Source organism: Mustela lutreola, chromosome 16, assembly GCF_030435805.1.
Source record: "Mustela lutreola isolate mMusLut2 chromosome 16, mMusLut2.pri, whole genome shotgun sequence".
NCBI lineage: Eukaryota > Metazoa > Chordata > Mammalia > Carnivora > Mustelidae > Mustela > Mustela lutreola.
In genome coordinates, this window is record NC_081305.1 from 43760050 (window position 1) to 43777939 (window position 17890).

At 37.4% G+C, this 17890-nt stretch overlaps 1 protein-coding gene across 1 annotated transcript; it reads left to right on the forward strand.

Moving 5' to 3' along the window:
- Nucleotides 1–15725: 15725 nt before the first annotated feature.
- Nucleotides 15726–17450, forward strand: LOC131817827 (zinc finger protein 420-like). The gene has a single exon (XM_059151560.1). The coding sequence runs from the start codon at nt 15879–15881 to the stop codon at nt 17202–17204; it is 1326 nt and encodes a 441-aa protein (XP_059007543.1). The 5' UTR covers nt 15726–15878; the 3' UTR covers nt 17205–17450.
- Nucleotides 17451–17890: the final 440 nt, after the last annotated feature.

The following is a 17890-nucleotide window of genomic DNA, read 5'->3' on the forward strand; positions in this document are numbered from 1 at the left end:
TCAAGCCCTGCATTGGGCTTCCTGCTCAGTGGGGATTCAGCTCCTCTCTCTCTCCTTCTGCTCCTCTCCCTGCTCATGATCTCTCTCTCCAATAAATAAATAAAATTTTTTAAAAAAGATTTGTTTATCCAATATAAATATTGTTACTCTGGCTTTCTTTGGACAGCCACTTGCATGATAAATGGTTCTCCATCCCCTCACTTTCAATCTGCACCTGTCTTTAGGTGTAAAATGAGCCCCATGGGGGTACCTGCGTGGCTCAGTTGGTTAAATATCTGATTTTTAAAAAGATTTTATTTATTTATTTGACAGAGAGAGAGATCACAAGTAGGCAAAGAGGCAGGCAGAGAGAGAGGAAGGGAAGCAGGCTCCCTGCTGAGCAGAGAGCCTGATGCGGGACTCGATCCCAAGACCCTGAGATCATGACCTGAGCCGAAGGCAGCGGCTCAACAGACTGAGCCACCTAGGTGCCCTTAAATATCTGATTTTGGCTCAGGTCGTGGTCTTGGGGTCCTGGGATCAAGCCCGTGTTGGACTCCCTGCTCAGGAAGAAGTCTGCTTATCTCTGTTCCTCCTGCTCTGCTCCTCCCTCTGCTTGTGCTCTGTTTCTCTCTCAATTAAATAAATAAAATCTTTAAAGATAAGTAAATAAAATGAATCCCTTGTAGGCAACATATATATAGGTCTTATTTTTTTAAATCCATCCTGACACCCTATGTCTTTTGATTGGAGCATTTTAGTCCATTAAGTCAGAGTAATTACTGATAGATATGTATTTAGTGCCATTTTATTACTTGTTTTGTCATTGCTTCTGAGATTTTTCTCTGTTCCTTTTTTTTTTTTTAAAGATTTTATTTATTTATTTGACAGAGAGAAATTACAAGTAGATGGAGAGGCAGGCAGAGAGAGAGAGAGGGAAGCAGGCTTCCTACTGAGCAGAGAGCCCGATGCGGGACTCGATCCCAGGACCCTGAGATCATGACCTGAGCCGAAGGCAGCGGCTTAACCCACTGAGCCACCCAGGCGCCCTCTCTGTTCCTTTCTTATTTTTGTCACTTTTGGTCTTTTCTTTCCACTCCAAGAGTCCCTGTTGACATTTCTTGCAGGACTGGTTTAGTGGTCATGAACTCCTTCAGTTTTTCTTGTCTGGGGGAACTCCTTCTATTCCAAATGATAGCCTTGCTGGAGACAGTATTCTTGTCTGAAGATTTTTCCCATTCAGCATGTTGAATATATCATGGCATTTGCTTCAGCTTGCTAAGTTTCTGTTGAGAGATCTTCAGCTAGACTTAACAGGTCTTCACTTATAAATTAGGGACTTCATTTGTCTTGCAGTGTTTAGGATTTTTTCTTTATCACCCTATTGTGCAAACTTAGTTACAACATGTCTTGGTGTTGGCTTGCTTTTGTTGATTTTTTAAACATTTTATTTATTTATTTGACAGAGATCACAAGTAGGAAGAGAGGCAGGCAGAGAGAGAGAGGAGGAGGAAGCAGGCTCTCCACTGAGCAGAGAGCCTGATGCGGGGCTCAATCCCAGGACCTTGGGATCACAACCTGAGCCAAAGGCAGAGACTTTAACCCAGTGAGCCACCCAGGCCCCACTTGATATTAGTTCTCTCTGCCTCTTGAATCTAGATGTCTGTTTCCTTCCCCATATAGGGAAGTTTTCAGCTTTTTCTTCAAATAAATTTTCTTCCACCTTTTTTCTCCTTCTTCTGGGACTCTTATAATACAAATGTGATTACATTTGATGAACTCACTGAGTTCCCTAAGTCTATTCTTGTGTTCCTTTTCTCTTTTTTTCAGCTTCATTACTTTCCATTACTTTTTCTTCTATATCATGTATTCATTCCTCTGCTTCTCTCAGCCTGATGTTCGTTACATCATACGTGTTTCTAGTCTCTTATTGCACTCTTCATCTGTGATTAATTACATTAATTACTTTTTAACTCTTTCTCTCTGTTCTAAGTGTCTCATTGATGTCTTCTGTTCATTTCTCATGCCTAGTGGTGATTGTTGTTTCTCCATCAGGTATATTATTTATATCATTTCATTTACATCCCTTTCCCTGGCCTTATCTTATTCTTTCATCTGGGATAAATTCTTCTATCTTTGTGTTTTCTCTAGGCATCTGCCTTCTTGTCAATGTTAGAAAGCCAGTTATATCTTCTGCTCCTGAAAGTAATGATTTTCTGAACGAGGTCATGTAGTGCTTAGGGCCTGGTGCTTCAGGAAGATCTCTGGCATGTGCTGAGTATGCTCTGCTGTTGTGTTTTGGCTGCTCTATCCTTCAGGCCAGTCATCTGCAGAGATTCTCCTTGCCTGCAGTGAGCAGTGTTTGGCCCCTGGCCTCAATATAATAAGTTTTAATTAGGTGTGCTCTGGTGTGCTTGTGAAATCGGAACTGACACTACTTCCACCAGAACTGATGTCCTGCAGAACTCTCTGGTTGGGAGACATGGTGTCGTCTGGGGTCTGTCCTGGTCTTCTGGGGGAGGGACCAGCTGCACTAGGACTGAGGCAAGCATGACTGAGAAGGGCAGTCTCTCCCACACACAGGGGGCTTGGACTTGGTGTTTTCAAGTTGGGCAGCCAGTAGTAGAGCTGTGGTGCCTCCCATGGTTGGCTCTGTGTTTATGCTGAGGGGCAAGGGAGGGTAATGGTACTGACCATTTGTTTATAGAGAGGTGTCTCTGTGAATGCTGTGTCTTATTGATGCACTGAGCAGAGTGAATAGTCTCCCCACTCTGTGTCCCAGGAGTTCTTCAAATCACTGTTTCTGTGCTATCTGTCCCTGGGTCATTTGCCTACCTTCTCTCCAGGAATAGCACGGAGCCCACCAGACTCTATCCCAGCCAAGTCTGCTAACTTTAAAAACTCCAGGCTTTAAGCTCCACTGATTTCAAGAACTCCCAAAATTCAGCCCCTCGTTTTTCCCTAAGCCAGTGGCTTTGGGGAAACTTTATCCTTGTGTGTTCCCTTGTGTGCTCCTCTCTCTCACACTTCTTTATGATTATGGCTCCCTCCCCTCTGCAACACCAACAATCTGTTTCTCACATGAAGCATGTCTCCATACTTCTACCTTCTTCAATGTGGCCTCTTTTCTTCCTTTAGTTGTGTAGTTTGTTCTGTCTGTCTTCAGGTTGATTTCTGGAGTATTTAGGATGATTTGATAGTCATCTACTTGTGTTCATGGGACCAGGTGAGCCTAGGATTCTCCTACTATGCCACCATCTTTATCTGTCTGTGATTCTATTGAGAATTTTATCATGAATGCATGTTAGATTTTGTTGAAAGCATTTTCTGAATCTTTTGATATGATCATGGGATTGTTTTTAAAGATTTTATTTATTTATTTGCCAGAGAGAGATCACAAGTAGGTAGAGAGGCAGAGAGAGAGGGGGAAGCAGGTTTCTCGCTGATCAGAGAGCCCGATGCGGGACTTGATCCCAGGACCCTGGGATGATGACCTGAGCCGAAGGCAGAGGCTTTAACCCACTGAGCCACATAGGCACCCCGTGATCATGGGATTTTAATTTTTTAGTCTGTTCATGTGGTGGATCACATTAATTTATTTTCAAGGTTTGGACCAGCCTTTCATACCTGGGATAAATCCTATTTTGTCATGCTAAATAATTCTTTTTATATATTCTTGGATTCAGTTGCTATTATTTAGTAAGGATTTTTACATCTACGTTCATGAGAAATACTGGTCTGCAGTTTTCTTTCTTTCTTTATTTTTTTTATAATGTTTTGTCTGGTTTTAGTGTTAGATTAATATTGGCTTCAGAATGACTTAGGAAGTAATCCTTCTGCTTTTATCCTCTGAAAGACATTATAGAGAATGGGAACAATTTCTTCCTCAATTATTTGAGCGAATACATTTGAGTGAATGTATTTGTGAATACATTTGAGTGAATACATCTGAGTCTGGTGCTTTCTGTTTTTGAAGTTTATGAATTATTGACTCAATTTCATTTATAGAATTAACACCTATTCAGATTGTCTGCTTTATCTTGTATGGGTTTTGGCATACCTTGTCTTTCCTTCTTTCTTTAAGATTTTATTTATTTATTTGACAGACAGAGAGATAGTGAGAGAGGGAACATAAGTAGGGAGAGTAGAAGAGGGAGAAAGAGGCCTTCTGTTGAGCAGGGAGCCTGATGTGGGGCTCCATCCCAAGGTCCTGGGATCATGACCTGAGCCGAAGGCAGATGCTTAATGACTGAGCCACCCAAGTGCCCCAGCATACTTTATCTTTCAAATAATTATTTCATTTCATCTATTTATCAAATCTGTATGCATAATTGTTCATAGTATTATTTTATTATCTTTTCATATTTATGCAATATGTAGTGCTATCCCCTCTTTCATTTATGATATTAGTAATTCATGTCTTCTGTATTTTTTCTTAGTTAGTCTAGCTAGAGACTTATTTATTTTATTGATCTTTAAAAAATATCCTTTGGTTTTATTGTCTTCTATGTTGATTCCCTGTTTTCAATTTCGTTGAGTTCTGCTCTCTTAGTATTTCTTTTTTTCTCCTTCCTTTGGATTTTTTTAAAGATTTTATTTATTTATTTGACAGAGAGAGAGATCACAAGTAGGCAGATAGGCAGGCAGTGAGAGAGAGGAGAAAGCAGGCTCCCCGCCAAGCAGAGAGCCCAATGCGGGACTTGATCCAAGGACCCTGAGAGCATGACCTGAGCCGAAGGTAGAGGCTTAACCCACTGAGCCACCCAGGCACCCTTCCTTTGGATTTAATTTGTTCTTTTTCTAGTTTATTAAGATGGAACTTAGATTTTTGGTTTCAGACTTTTCTTCTTCTCTAATATATATGTTAATTGCTATAAATTCCCATCTGGGCACTGCTTTTGCTGCATCCCATAAATTTTGATAGTACTGTATTTTCATTTTCATTTAGTTAAAATATTTTAAAATTTCTCTTGAACATTCTTCTTTGACCTATTAGAAATATGTTGTTTAATCTTCATATATTTTGGGATTTTCTAATTAGCTTTCTGTTAGTCAATTTCTAGTTTAATACCATTGTTATTTTAGAGTAGACATTGTCTCATTTCTATTCTTTTAAGTGTTAGGGTATATTTTGTGGCCCAGAATGTGGTCTATCTCGGTGAATGTTCCATGTGAGCTTGAAAAGAAGATAATATTTTTTAATAATGCAAGCCCAGGAGTCCTTTGTGGAAAAGATTCTCAAGTATGACTTTTTGCCTATTGTACAAGTGACAAACTATGATACATTTGTGGCAAATTATAACTTATTACTAATCTCAATAAGAGAAAAACACTAACTTCATTAAGAACTGGCTAGACTATAAAAAAAAATTCATACTATAGGAACTGCAGTAAGAACTAGGCAGAAGTAGTCAACCTTATAATATTATAAAAATAATTATCAACATTATTTGAAATGTAAATGAGAACTTCCATTTTTACTTCTCATATTGGCAACAATATAGAAATTAGGTATTAGTGTGAGAATATGCTTACACGCTCCTGGTGGGCAGGGTCAATTGGTAGGTACTGCCTCACTAGGGTTCAGTTGGAAATTTCCAAATGTAAGATTCAGTAGGACTTCATCAAACTAAAAATCTTCTGTGTATCAATGGAAACAGTTGACAAAATGACAAAGCAATATATGGAATGAGAAAAAATATTTGCAAACCGTATATCTGATAAGCCATTAATATCCAAAATATATACGGATTTATATAACCCAATGGCAAAAAAAAAAAAACCCAAAAAACCCCCCAAATACCCTGTTTTATAAATGGGAGAAGGACCTGAATAGACATTTTCCCAGAAAAGACATAACTAATGCCCAGCTGACATATTAAAGGTGCTTAACATCAACAATCACTAGAGAAAGTTGAAGATTGCAATGAGAGATCATCTCATACCTAGGATGGCTTTTACCAAAAAGACAATAGATAAGTGTTGGTGAAGAAGTGGAGGAAAAGGAACATTTTTACACTGTTGGTTGAAATATAATGTGGTACAGCCACTATGGAATACAGTGTGGAGATTTCTCAAGAAATTAAAAATTGAACTACTATATGATTCAGCAGTCCTACCTCTGGGTACAAATACTAAGAAATCAAAATCAGTATCCTGAAGATATATCTGGACTGCCATGTTCATTTTCACTGCAGCATCATTTATAATAGCCAAGGTATGGAAACAACCTAAGTGTCCACTCATCAGTGATAAGCGATGAATGGATAAAATAGATGTGAGATATCTTTATAGATATCTAAATAGATAGATGATAGATAGATAGATAGATAGATAGGCAGACAGTGACATATAGTGAAGATTCAATATCTTCACTGTGACATATAGTGAAGATATAGTGAAGAAGGAAGGAAATCCTTCCACTTGCAAAAACATGGATGTTATCTAGAAGACATCATGCTAAGTGAAATTAGCCAGAGAAAAGCAAATACTGTAATGATCTCACTTATGTGTGAGATTTAAAAAAAGAGTCCAATTCACTGAAAAAGAATAAAGTGGAGGTTGCTAAGAACTGGGTTGGAGGAGGTAGGGATATGCTGGTCAAAGGGTACAGGCCTTCAGTTATAGATGAATAAACTCTGGGAATCTAATGTACCTCATGATGATTATACTTAATCATACTGTGTTATGGACTTGAAATTTGCTGGAATAGTAGACCTTGGAGTGTCTGGTTGTTTCAATTGGTTAAGCATCTGCCTTTGGCTCAGGTCATGATCCCAGGGTGCTGGGATCTGCTCAGCAGGGAGTCTGCTTCTCCCTCTCCCTCTGCCCCTCTCCCCTGCTTGTGCTCTCTCCCTCTCTTTCTCTTAAATAAATAAAATCTTTTAAAAAAAAGGGTAGACTTTAAGTGTTCTCAACACACACACACACACACACACACACACACACGGTAACCATGTGAGGTGATGGATGTGTTAATTAACCCAATTGTGGTAATCATTTCACAAAGTATACATATGTCAAATCATCATGTTATACACTTTAAGCATATATAATCCATTTGTTGATTGTACGTCAATAAACTGAAAAATCTGGTTTAAATAAAATAATTACTATATGTTGGCTAACTGAATTTAAATAAAATAAATAAAAGAATAAAAAACAACAAAATAGAAAAGGTACACAGGAGATACATATTTGATTCTTTGCTTCTCTAGAAATGATTTATACAACCGTGCATTTGTGTGAATTTTGGCTGGTTAAATGACTCTAGTCAACAGTTTATTCCCAGTATTGCAAAATTTTTACATTTTAAATTTTGTTTTATTTCTCCATTTCAGGGCACTATTTTTTTTAAAAGATTTTATTTATTTACTTATTTGTCAGAGAGATAACACAAGTAAGCAAAGGGGCAGGCAAAGAGAGAGAGAAGCAGGCTCTCTGCTGAGCAGGGAGCCCAATGCGGGTCTCAATCCCAAGGCCCTAGAATCATGATCTGAGCTGAAGGCAACCGCTTAACCAACTGAGCCACCCAGGTGCCCCTTCAGGACACTATTTTGCAGAACATTGTGTTTCTATTTTCTGGTACCTTTCATGTGACCTGCTTTCTGATTGTTGAAAACATCAGGATCTTCTTTATATTCTTACTATTCCAAAATTTTATCCTCTCATACCCTTCCAAGAGTTTACTAATTATTTATAACTTGATTTTACAAAGGGGAAAGGGACACGTAAGGGTATTTCTCTTTACTGAGAATATACTATATACCAGCTAGCTGTTTAACTGGATATTCCTCTTAATTGGATTTAGTATAATTTTAAATGAGAATGGATCTTGGAATTCTCTTTGTGCACAGGAGTTTTTATCTGCAGGAGCTGGGTTATGTGAGGCCTGCTCATTGATTAACACTAACTCTAGTTTTCAACCACATCACAGGTATTGAGCCCAACCGGTTTGTGCTCCATTTCTCTCCTTCTCTGTAAAACTCGCCTTTATTTCTCCTTTTATGTTTCTCATCTTTCCTACCTCGAAGTCATTTATTTTCATTACATGAGTGTAACTCAGAGCCTTTTTTTTTTCAGGGATTTCTGATATTCAAGACGTGTCTATAGACTTTTCTCAGGAAGAGTGGGAATGCCTGGACTCAACTCAAAGGAATTTATACAAATATGTAATGTTGGAGAATTATAGCAACCTGGTCTCAGTCGGTAAGTATACCTTTGTCCAAAAAGTCTAGAGCCCTTTGTAACATTTTCTTCCCTTGAGAAGACTTTCTCAACTCCTTTCATATATCCTATCCATTTCTTCTCCCTGTTCCAACAGACATAACTTGAGCTTTTTAGAGTTGGGAATGTATAGCTTCATTGGACCTAAGGCTAAAGCTCCACCTTCTCTGCTTTTTTGTGGCCCTTCCAATTTATTTGCTGATTACAGAATAGGATTTGTGTCCTGGGACACCTACAACCTAAAAAGTCTCCTTTCCTCTCTTATGAATAGGTCTTTGCATTCCTAAGCCAGATGTGATCTCGTTGTTGGAGCAAGGCAAGGAGCCTTGGAGTGTTTTTGACAGTGAGCTGACAAGAGGCTTGTACCTAGGTAAGTGACTGACGATTATATAAGGGAATGTAGGATCTAAACCTGCTGTTCAGTGAAGAGACCACATCTTTGAGATATTTGGAGGAATCGCCCCTCAAAGGCCTACAACTATTAAGGAAAGTAAAGTTATCATGAACTTCCAAATGCCCACACCTTCTCCTTGATACTATCCATGCTTCTTTTCTCTCATATTTTCTGCCTATTCTTATAAGTGATTCTAATGAGAAACATCTACTTTTAAGTGAGATCTAATTCCCATTCCCTAGTTCTCTCTCTCTTTCCTTTTGGTCTATACACATGTCACTCCTTTAAACATTTTGGTATTAAATATGTTCAGGTTCATGTATTCATTCTTTCAGCCAACATTTCATTATATTCTATGTTATAGAGAATATTTTTATTTTCTTTAAAAAATATTTATTTATTTATTTATTTGACAGAGAGAGAGAGAGAGATCACAAGTAGGCAGAAAGGCAGGCAGAGAGAAGGGAGAAAGCAGGTTCTCTGCTAAGCAGAGAATATGATGTGGGGCTCAATCCCAGGACCCTGAGATCATGACCTGAGCCGAAGGCAGAGGCTTAACCTACTGAGCCACACAGGAACCACTGAAGAATAATTTTCTGGGATATAAAATTTATAAAATATATCAGCTACTAAGAAACTTATAGCCTAGGGTTTGAGAAAAGTAGGTGATGGGGATTAAGGAGTGCATTTGCTGTGATGAGCATGGGGTATTACATGCAGGTGTTGAATCACTATATTATACACCTGAAATTAATATTACACTGCATTTTAACTCACTGGAACTTAAATAAAAAACTTTTAAAAATATATAAAAATCTTTCAAAATGTAGAATTAATTGTAATTGTAAAATTAATTGCAGTTCAAATACCACAACAGGAAAAATGGCTAAAGATTGAAAAGTGGAAAAGCCTCACAGAGCTATAATGGTTGGAGTCCTGGGAGTGATTTCAGTCACCATGGTAGAGTTTTGGGCATAAAAGTTATGTGCTTGCAGTGGGATAGCAGAGGTTGCAAACAAGAAGAGATTGAGGCAAAGGAGAAGGATCAAGCAATTGTGTGATGCATGTAATCAACATAAAATAGAATGGGAGAGAGGGAAAAGGTCATAAAAATGGATGATTCATAATAGAGAGCACCGTAAGTACAAAAATCCTGAGGCAGGCAGTCTCATTGTGTATAAGGAGCCCAAAGGTGGCCAGTCTGGGGGCAGTGAGTAAACAAAGAGGAGAGAATCTGGGATCTGTGATCAGAAAGATATATGCTGGAAAGAGTCGTTTTATAATGACCTTGTAAACTGTGGTTGAACTTTTTCTGAGTGAGATGGAAATAAGTAGATTTAAGCAGAGCTGTGACATGATTAGATTTTTATTTTTCAAAAATACTATTTTTTCCTATTTACAGAAGAGGAAACTGAGACAGAGACACTTGAAATAACCTGTCCAAGGTCAACAACTAGTAAGAGTTAGAAATAAGTTATACGTCTCTTGGCTCCTAAGCTATTTTTCCTAAGTTAAATCAAAGGGGAGTAGATATAGTGGACATGATTTCATCTGAAATGCAGGTGAACAGATAGAAGTTAACTTTTTAAAATCAATTGTTAAGTGAGTTTTTAGGTCCCGTATATAGTCAACTATAGCACACATACTACATGCATTTATATTACATATAAACATTAGATGCATATAAATGCATCATGAATTTTCTCTAAAACAATATATAATATACCTTCCTTTCTTAATAATCTTTTAGAAATATCAATATTATAATATGGATATACTTAGATAATGAGGTTGTCTTCCAGATTCTTCCATTTTCAATTTCTTTTTTTAAATATTTTATTTATTTGACAGAGAGAGACTCAGTGAGAGGGGAAGCACAAGCAGGGGGAGGGGGAGAGGGAGAAGCACGCTTCCCACTGAGCAGGGAGCCTGATGTGGAGCTTGATCCCAGACCCTGAGATCATGACCTGTGCTGAAGGCAGAGGCCTAACCCACTGAGCCACCCAAGGGCCCTCCAATTTGAATTTCTAATTGAAACTTCCTTTCTTCTATACATTCTTTTGTAAATGAATTTTTCTCATATTTTTTGATTGATTTTTAAAAAGACAATTTTAAAGGCTTTTTCCAGCCATGTATATAATGCATATGTTCAATTTTTTGCATCACCTTCAGGAATGTGTGCCTTATTTTAAAAAGATTTTATTTATTTATTTGAGACAGAGAGAGAGAGAGAGACAGAGATAGTGACAGTGATAGCAAAAGAGAGCACAAGCAGGGAGGACAGGGAAAAGTAGGCTCTCCACTGAGAAGGGAGCCTGCGGGGTGGGAAGGGCTCCATCCCAGAGCCCTCATGACCTGAGCCAAAGGCAGTTGCATAACCAACTGAACCACCCAGGCACCCCAAATTTGCACCTTTTTTAAAAAATAATTTTTAATTTATTATAAACATATATTTTTATCCCCAGGGGTATAGGTCTGTGAATCGCCAGGTTTTTAAAAATAAATTATTCTATGTTGTTTTAATCTTGGAATCAAGAATAATATTTTGCCTATTTTTTGTTGTTTTTCAAAATAATATTTTTAATAGTGAAAGACAAATTGTCCTGTAATGTTTTACATTCAGAATTTATCTAATTGCAACCCCATGATTAGATTCACATTAAGCAATTTTATCTGATCTGATATTTAATTAAGTTTTTACACTTAAGAAAAAAAGATTTGGGGTACCTGAGTGGCTCAGTTGGTTAAGCAACTGCCTTTGGCTCAGGTCATGATTCTGGAGTCCCGGGATGGTGTCCCACATCAGGCTCCCTGCTCGCTGGGGAGTCTGCTCCTCCCTCTGACCTCTCCCCTCTCAATCTGTCTCTCTCTCATTCTCTCTCTCTCTTAAATAAATAAAATATTTAAAAATAATAATGAAAAAATATATTTATTTTTTAGAGAGAGATGGAGCTCAAGTGGGAGGAGCAGAGGGAGAGGAAGAGAAAATCCCTAGCAGACTCTGAAGGGAGTGCAGAGCCCAATGTGCGGCTCATCTCAGGACCCTGAGATCACAACCTGAGCCAAAACCAAGAGTCAGATGCTTAATTGACTGTGCCACCTAGGCTATCCTAGGGTCATGCACTTCTTAATTCATTATACCAGGAGGCAAAGCCAAGTCTTCTCATTACATTGATGATAATTTTGATCAGGTGGTGGTTGAAGATGACTACCAGGTCTTTCATTGGAAAGGTACATTTCCCCCCTTATCACTACTAAATAATCTGTACAGTGGTACTTGGAGACTGTATAATTGTCTGTAGAAATCTTTTACCCAAAATGTTTGGTATTCATTGGTTCTTGTTCAAAACAAATTACACTGAGCTTTGGGAAAGGTGAAGTTCTAATTATATCACATCTTTTCTGCATTTATTAGTTGGTCTTGCTTTGTTTAAAAAAAAAAAAAAAAGCTTCTCCTCTCCACTTTTGTTGAGAACACTACAGATTCATTGATTCTTTTAAAAATCAATATCTTATAACCAATTGTAATCATTCTTCTTTTTGATGATTAAACTGTCATTCATAGATGGCCATTGAAAGCCCCTTGCAGCTGGCTTCTGCATCCTTTTTCATGTATGCATGAGTCTTTAAAGACCTTCTTGTTTTCTGGCACAAAAATATGTTCCAATCTCATCTTGTATTTTTCTTTCCCCCAACTTGGAATAAGCCAACTCATTACGAAGCCTTGGTTTCTTTTATTAGGAAATGGTGTTCATTGACCAGTATGTCAATGCATTCATTACTACTGGATTGTCATTGCTTTTATATCCATTAAGTAGAAAGAGACAGAGAGCATACATTTTAGGGATGCCTGGGTGGCTCAGTTGATTAAGCCGCTGCCTTCGGTTCAGGTCATGATCCCAGGGTCCTGGAATCGAGTCCCGTATTGGGCTCCTGGCTCGGCAGGGAGCCTGCTTCTCTCTCCGCCTCTGCCTGCAACTCTGCCTGCTTGTGTGCTCTCTCTCTCTCTCTGACAAATAAATAAATAAATAAATAAATAAATAAAATCTTAGAAAAGAACATTTTATAACTGGATCATACTAATAACTCTAACTGAAGTCCAAAAGACAAGACTCTGTCTCACTTTTCTATGTTTGTTTTGTAACTTTTTCTTTTTCTTTTTTTTTTAAAGATTTATTTATTTATTTGACAGAGAGAGAGAGATCACAAGCAGTTAGGGAGGCAGGCAGAGAGAGGAGGAAGCAGACTCTCTGCAGAGCAGAGAGCCTGATGCGGGGCTCGATCCCAGGACACTGGGACCATGACCCGAGCCGAAGGCCGAGGCTTTAACCCACTGAGCCACCCAGGCGCCCCATAACTTTTTCTTGAACAGTGGAAAACCCTATTTCCCACAACATGAGTATATTTATTCAAGTCTTCCTTTCTAAAACCAGAGAATAGTTTCAAAATTAGTATACTAGCACAACTACTGACTGAAAAACCTACCTGGAATCATATTCAATAATTATTACAGTTTTCTTTTCTTTTCCTTTTCATTTTTCCCTTAGACTATGTCACACCAAGGATTTCTAGTCAGATTACAGTTCATAAAGTAGCTAGATTAATTCTTTTTTTGTGCATTTTCAACTTAATATACCATTTATCTTAACTGTTAAGTTTAGATTATTTTTAGTTTATAATTGGAATATATAAAGCACTTATATGCTTTAAAAGTCAATATAAAGATATACTTAGGGGGGCACCTGTGTGGCTCGGTGGGTTAAAGCCTCTGCCTTCAGCTCAGGTCATGATCCCAGGGTCCTGGGATCGAGCCCTGCATCGGGCTCTCTGCTCAACAGGGAGCCTGCTTCCTCCTCTCTCTCTGCCTGCTTCTCTGTCTACTTGTGATCTCTGTCAAATAAATAAATAAAATCTTTAAAAGCATATATATATATATATATATTTTTTTTTTTTTAAAGTTAGGTTTGTAATCCTATCTGCTTCATTCATTGCCACTCTCTAGGTAACTTTTTGGAAAGAGGGGATTTGGGGTAGTCTGATTAATCCTTTCAGCCTTTATTTTTTCAGAAATAGAGCATGTTCATATTTATATTCCCAATTCTCCTTCCTTCTTTTACACAAGATATTACAAAAGTGGGGGGAAGGGCAGAGGGAGAGAGAAAATCTTAAGCAGGTTCCAATCAACTTGGAGCCTGAGGCCAGCTCCATTTCATGATCCTGAGATCATGACCTAAGCTAAAATCAAGAGTTGGACACTCAACTGTCTGACCCACCCAGGCACCCTGTCCTGGTTTTCTTTTAATAATTATGAACAGATTGTTTTGGAAATCATTCCATCCAGATACATTGGCAAAAATTTTTTAAATGTGTAAAATTGACTTATCTTTCTTGGTATTATATATTGATTTTTGCCATAACTAATTATGGCAAATATAACTAATTAGTAGAGTTTCCATGCAGACAGTCATAAAATTTGTAAATATTTTCAGTTGTGCTTCTTGCTTTCCTGTGCTTGTAACGTAATGCTCCTGTCTAGTCTTATCACTGTGGCTGTACCTTTCAGGAAGTGTTCGATAGAAACAGCACGACTATGTGGTATTCATCTTTTTTCATGGTTTTTAGAGGCATAACTTTTTTTTCTTCTATAAATTAAAAAAATATTTGGAATAATTTTATATATTCAAAAAAAGTTGTAAAAATAATATAGAGAGCTCCTATATTCCCCACCTAATACCAATTTCCCCTACATTTTTGTGGTATATTTGAATTTACCCATCCCCATTGTTTTCATTCCTTCCAATATAGTATACCTTTCATAAACTTCATGATTTATTCTTTCTTTGTTTTGTTTAAGGTGAGCACCTATATCTTCATATATCTCCTTATATAAATGGTAACAGCATATACTATACAGTATATACTGTATAGTATATACAGTATATATATATAGTAATATACTATACAGCATATACTATACAGAACTACATCTTGTTCTTCTACATTAAAAATTATGAAGATTGGGGCACCTGGGTGGCTCAGTGGGTTAAAGCCTCTGCCTTCGTCTCAGGTCACGATCTCAGGGTCCTGGGATCGAGCCCCGCATCAAGCCCTGCATCGGGCTCTCTGCTCAGCAAGGAGCCTGCTTCCCTTCCTCTCTCTCTGCCTGACTCTCTGCCAACTTGTGATCTCTGTCTGTCAAATGAATAAATAAAATCGTTTTTAAAAAAAGAGAAAAGAAAAAATCATGATGTACATTCAATAGGAATATACAGATACTTCTTGTTTCTTTATACAGTTACTTAGAACTCTACTGTGTGCATGTACTATACTGAGTTCAAGTAGTATTAAGTTGGTGGCTATTTGGAGTCATTATAGTCATTTGCTCTTTCAAATAGCTCTGTAGTGGATAACCTTCTGCATAAACCTCTTCAGATTCTTTCCCAAAAGTATAGTTTGCATTCCTAGAATTGGAATTGCTTGCTCAAGGAAAAATGCTTACCTAATTTTGCTAGAAACTGGCAAATAGGCCTGTATGGTAGTTGTACCATTTTTATTCACTACCCTGAATGTATGAGAGAGGTTACTTACCTAAATAGCCTTCTAAAAGACTAAATTATCAGACTTTTGGGTTTTTGCCAAAGTATACTTTGAATTTATTCCAAAATTTAAGAATCACTGACTTCATCTTTTTCCGATCCCTTCACCCCATGACTTCCTATTTCACTTTTCAATTTCTATACTTTATCTCTCAAATTGCACCACCATATAAGAACTATAAATTCGGGCGCCTGGGTGGCTCAGTGGGTTAAGCCGCTGCCTTCGGCTCAGGTCATGATCTCAGGGTCCTGGGATCGAGTCCCACATCAGGCTCTCTGCTCAGCAGGGAGCCTGCTTCCTCCTCTCTCTCTCTGCTTGCCTCTCTGCCTACTTGTGCTCTCTCTCTGTCAAATAAATAAATAAATAAATAAAAATCTTTAAAAAAAAAGTCTCTTATAAAAAAAGAACTATAAATTCTATTTGCATTATTAACATTAATTTCAATGTAATTCTTCCTTTTATAAGTTTTGTGTCTTCTTCCTCCCTCCAAAAGTGAATGTTTTATTTGTGCTTTCTTTCAGAATATATATCTAGGTGTGAGAACAAGAAATTATCTCTGAAAAAGAATGACTATAAAATAGATTCATCCCAATGGGTTATAGTGGAAGGATATACAAAGCATGGACTTAAACAGCGATCTCAGGAAAGACATTTTAGCCAAGTCTCATATGCCTCTGAAGACATGTCCCCTTTCATTCAGCATACATCTCTCCCTCGACATCAAACATTTAATACCAAAGAGAAATCTTATGAATGCCAAAAATATAAAAATGCCTATGGACAGGACTCAAAACTTACTACACATCAAGAAGGTCATACTGGCAAGGAATTATATGACTGTAAGGAATATGGGAAGGCCCTTAATAGAACTTCAAAACTTAGTTCATATCATTCAGTGCATATTGGCATAAGACCCTATGAATATGAGGAATGTAGGAAGTATTTGAATAGTGACTCAGAATTTATGCAACATCAGGTAATTTTTACTACAGAGAAAGCTAATGAATTTAAGGAAAGTGGGAAAGTCTTTACTAGTGCCTCACAGTTTTTTCTACGTCATAGCATTCATACAAGTGAGAAACCCTTTAAGTGTAAGGAGTGTGTTAGAGAATTTAGTAATGGTACAGCCCTTATTCGTCATCAGAGGATTCATACTGGTGAAAAACCCTATGAGTGTAAAGAATGTGGAAAGGCTTTTAGTACTAGTTCAATATTTAGAGTACATCAGAGGATTCACACAGGTGAGAAACCCAATGAATGTAAAGAATGTGGAAAAGCCTTTCGTCATTCTTCATACCTTACTCAACATCAAAGAATTCATACTGGTGAGAAACCCTATAAATGTAAGTATTGTGTTAGGGCATTTAGTAATGCTTCAGCCTTTATTCGTCATCAGAGAATTCATACTGGTGAGAAACCGTACAAATGTAAGGAATGTGGAAGAGCCTTTAGTACTGGCTCAATACTTACAGCACATCAGAGAATTCACTCAGGTGAGAAACCCTACTTATGTAAGGAATGTGGGAAGGCCTTTCGTCAGTCTTCAGACCTTACTCAACATCAAAGAATTCATACTGGTGAGAAACCCTATGAGTGTAAGGAATGTGGAAGGGCATTTCGTCGTTCATCAGAACTTTCTCGACACAAGTTAATTCATGCTGATGAGAAATTGTATGAATGTAAGGAATGTGGAAAGATCTTGAGTAGAGATTCAGTACTCATAAAGCATCAGAAAATTCACACTGATGAGAAAGCCTGGGAATGTAATGAATGTGGGAGAGTTTTCACTTGTGCAACATACCTGACCCGGCATCAGCGAATTCATACTGGTGATAAACCATATACTTGTAACAAATGTGGGAAAGCCTTTCTTCGTTCTTCAGACCTTATTCTGCATCAAAGAATTCATACTGGTGAGAAACCCTATGAATGTAAGGAATGTGGGAAGGCTTTTGCAAGAGGCTCAAATCTTAATCGCCACCAAAAAGTTCATAATGGTAAGAAATAGTATGAAAGAAAGTTTTGTAAGACATTTAGGCATATCTTTCAGGTAACATGAAATGAAAGAGAAACCACAGATATGTAATATAAGAAATCCTAAGAATTTATTGGTAAAATATAGAAATATAATAAATAGAGAATGCCTTATGTGTTTCACAGTTTAACTACCATAAGAATAAAATGAATATTGGAAGGCTTCTACCAATGGCTCATTCCTTTCTAAATTTTAAAAACTTTTTATCATGACTGGAGAAAAGTGAAAGATCTTTTTGTTGCATTTTTCTATTTTAAAATACTTTAAATCCACTTTATTTTTTTATATGGCTATATGTAGTTTGGGTTATGCATAGCTAAAACACTGTTTTATCATAAGTTATACATTAAATTTTTGAATTTATTTTGTTCTCACAAAAATTCTTTTTTTTGTATTTTATTTATTTATTTATTTTTTCAGTTTCCAACATTAATTGTTTATGCACCACACCCAGTGCTCCATGCCGTCCTTAATACCCACCACCAGGTTCACCCATTCTCCCACCCTCCTCCCTTCTGAAACCTTCCAAAACCATCAGAGTCCACGGTCTCTCATGTTTCATCTACCCCTCCAATTTACCCCAATTCACTTTTCCTTTCCTTCTCCTAATGTCCTCCATGTTATTCCTTATGCTCCACAAGTAAATGAAACCATATGAT

Bases quoted from the DNA above. Each gene is read 5' to 3' on its own strand.
- LOC131817827 (XM_059151560.1), top strand. From the start codon at position 15,879: ATGTCCCCTTTCATTCAGCATACATCTCTCCCTCGACATCAAACATTT.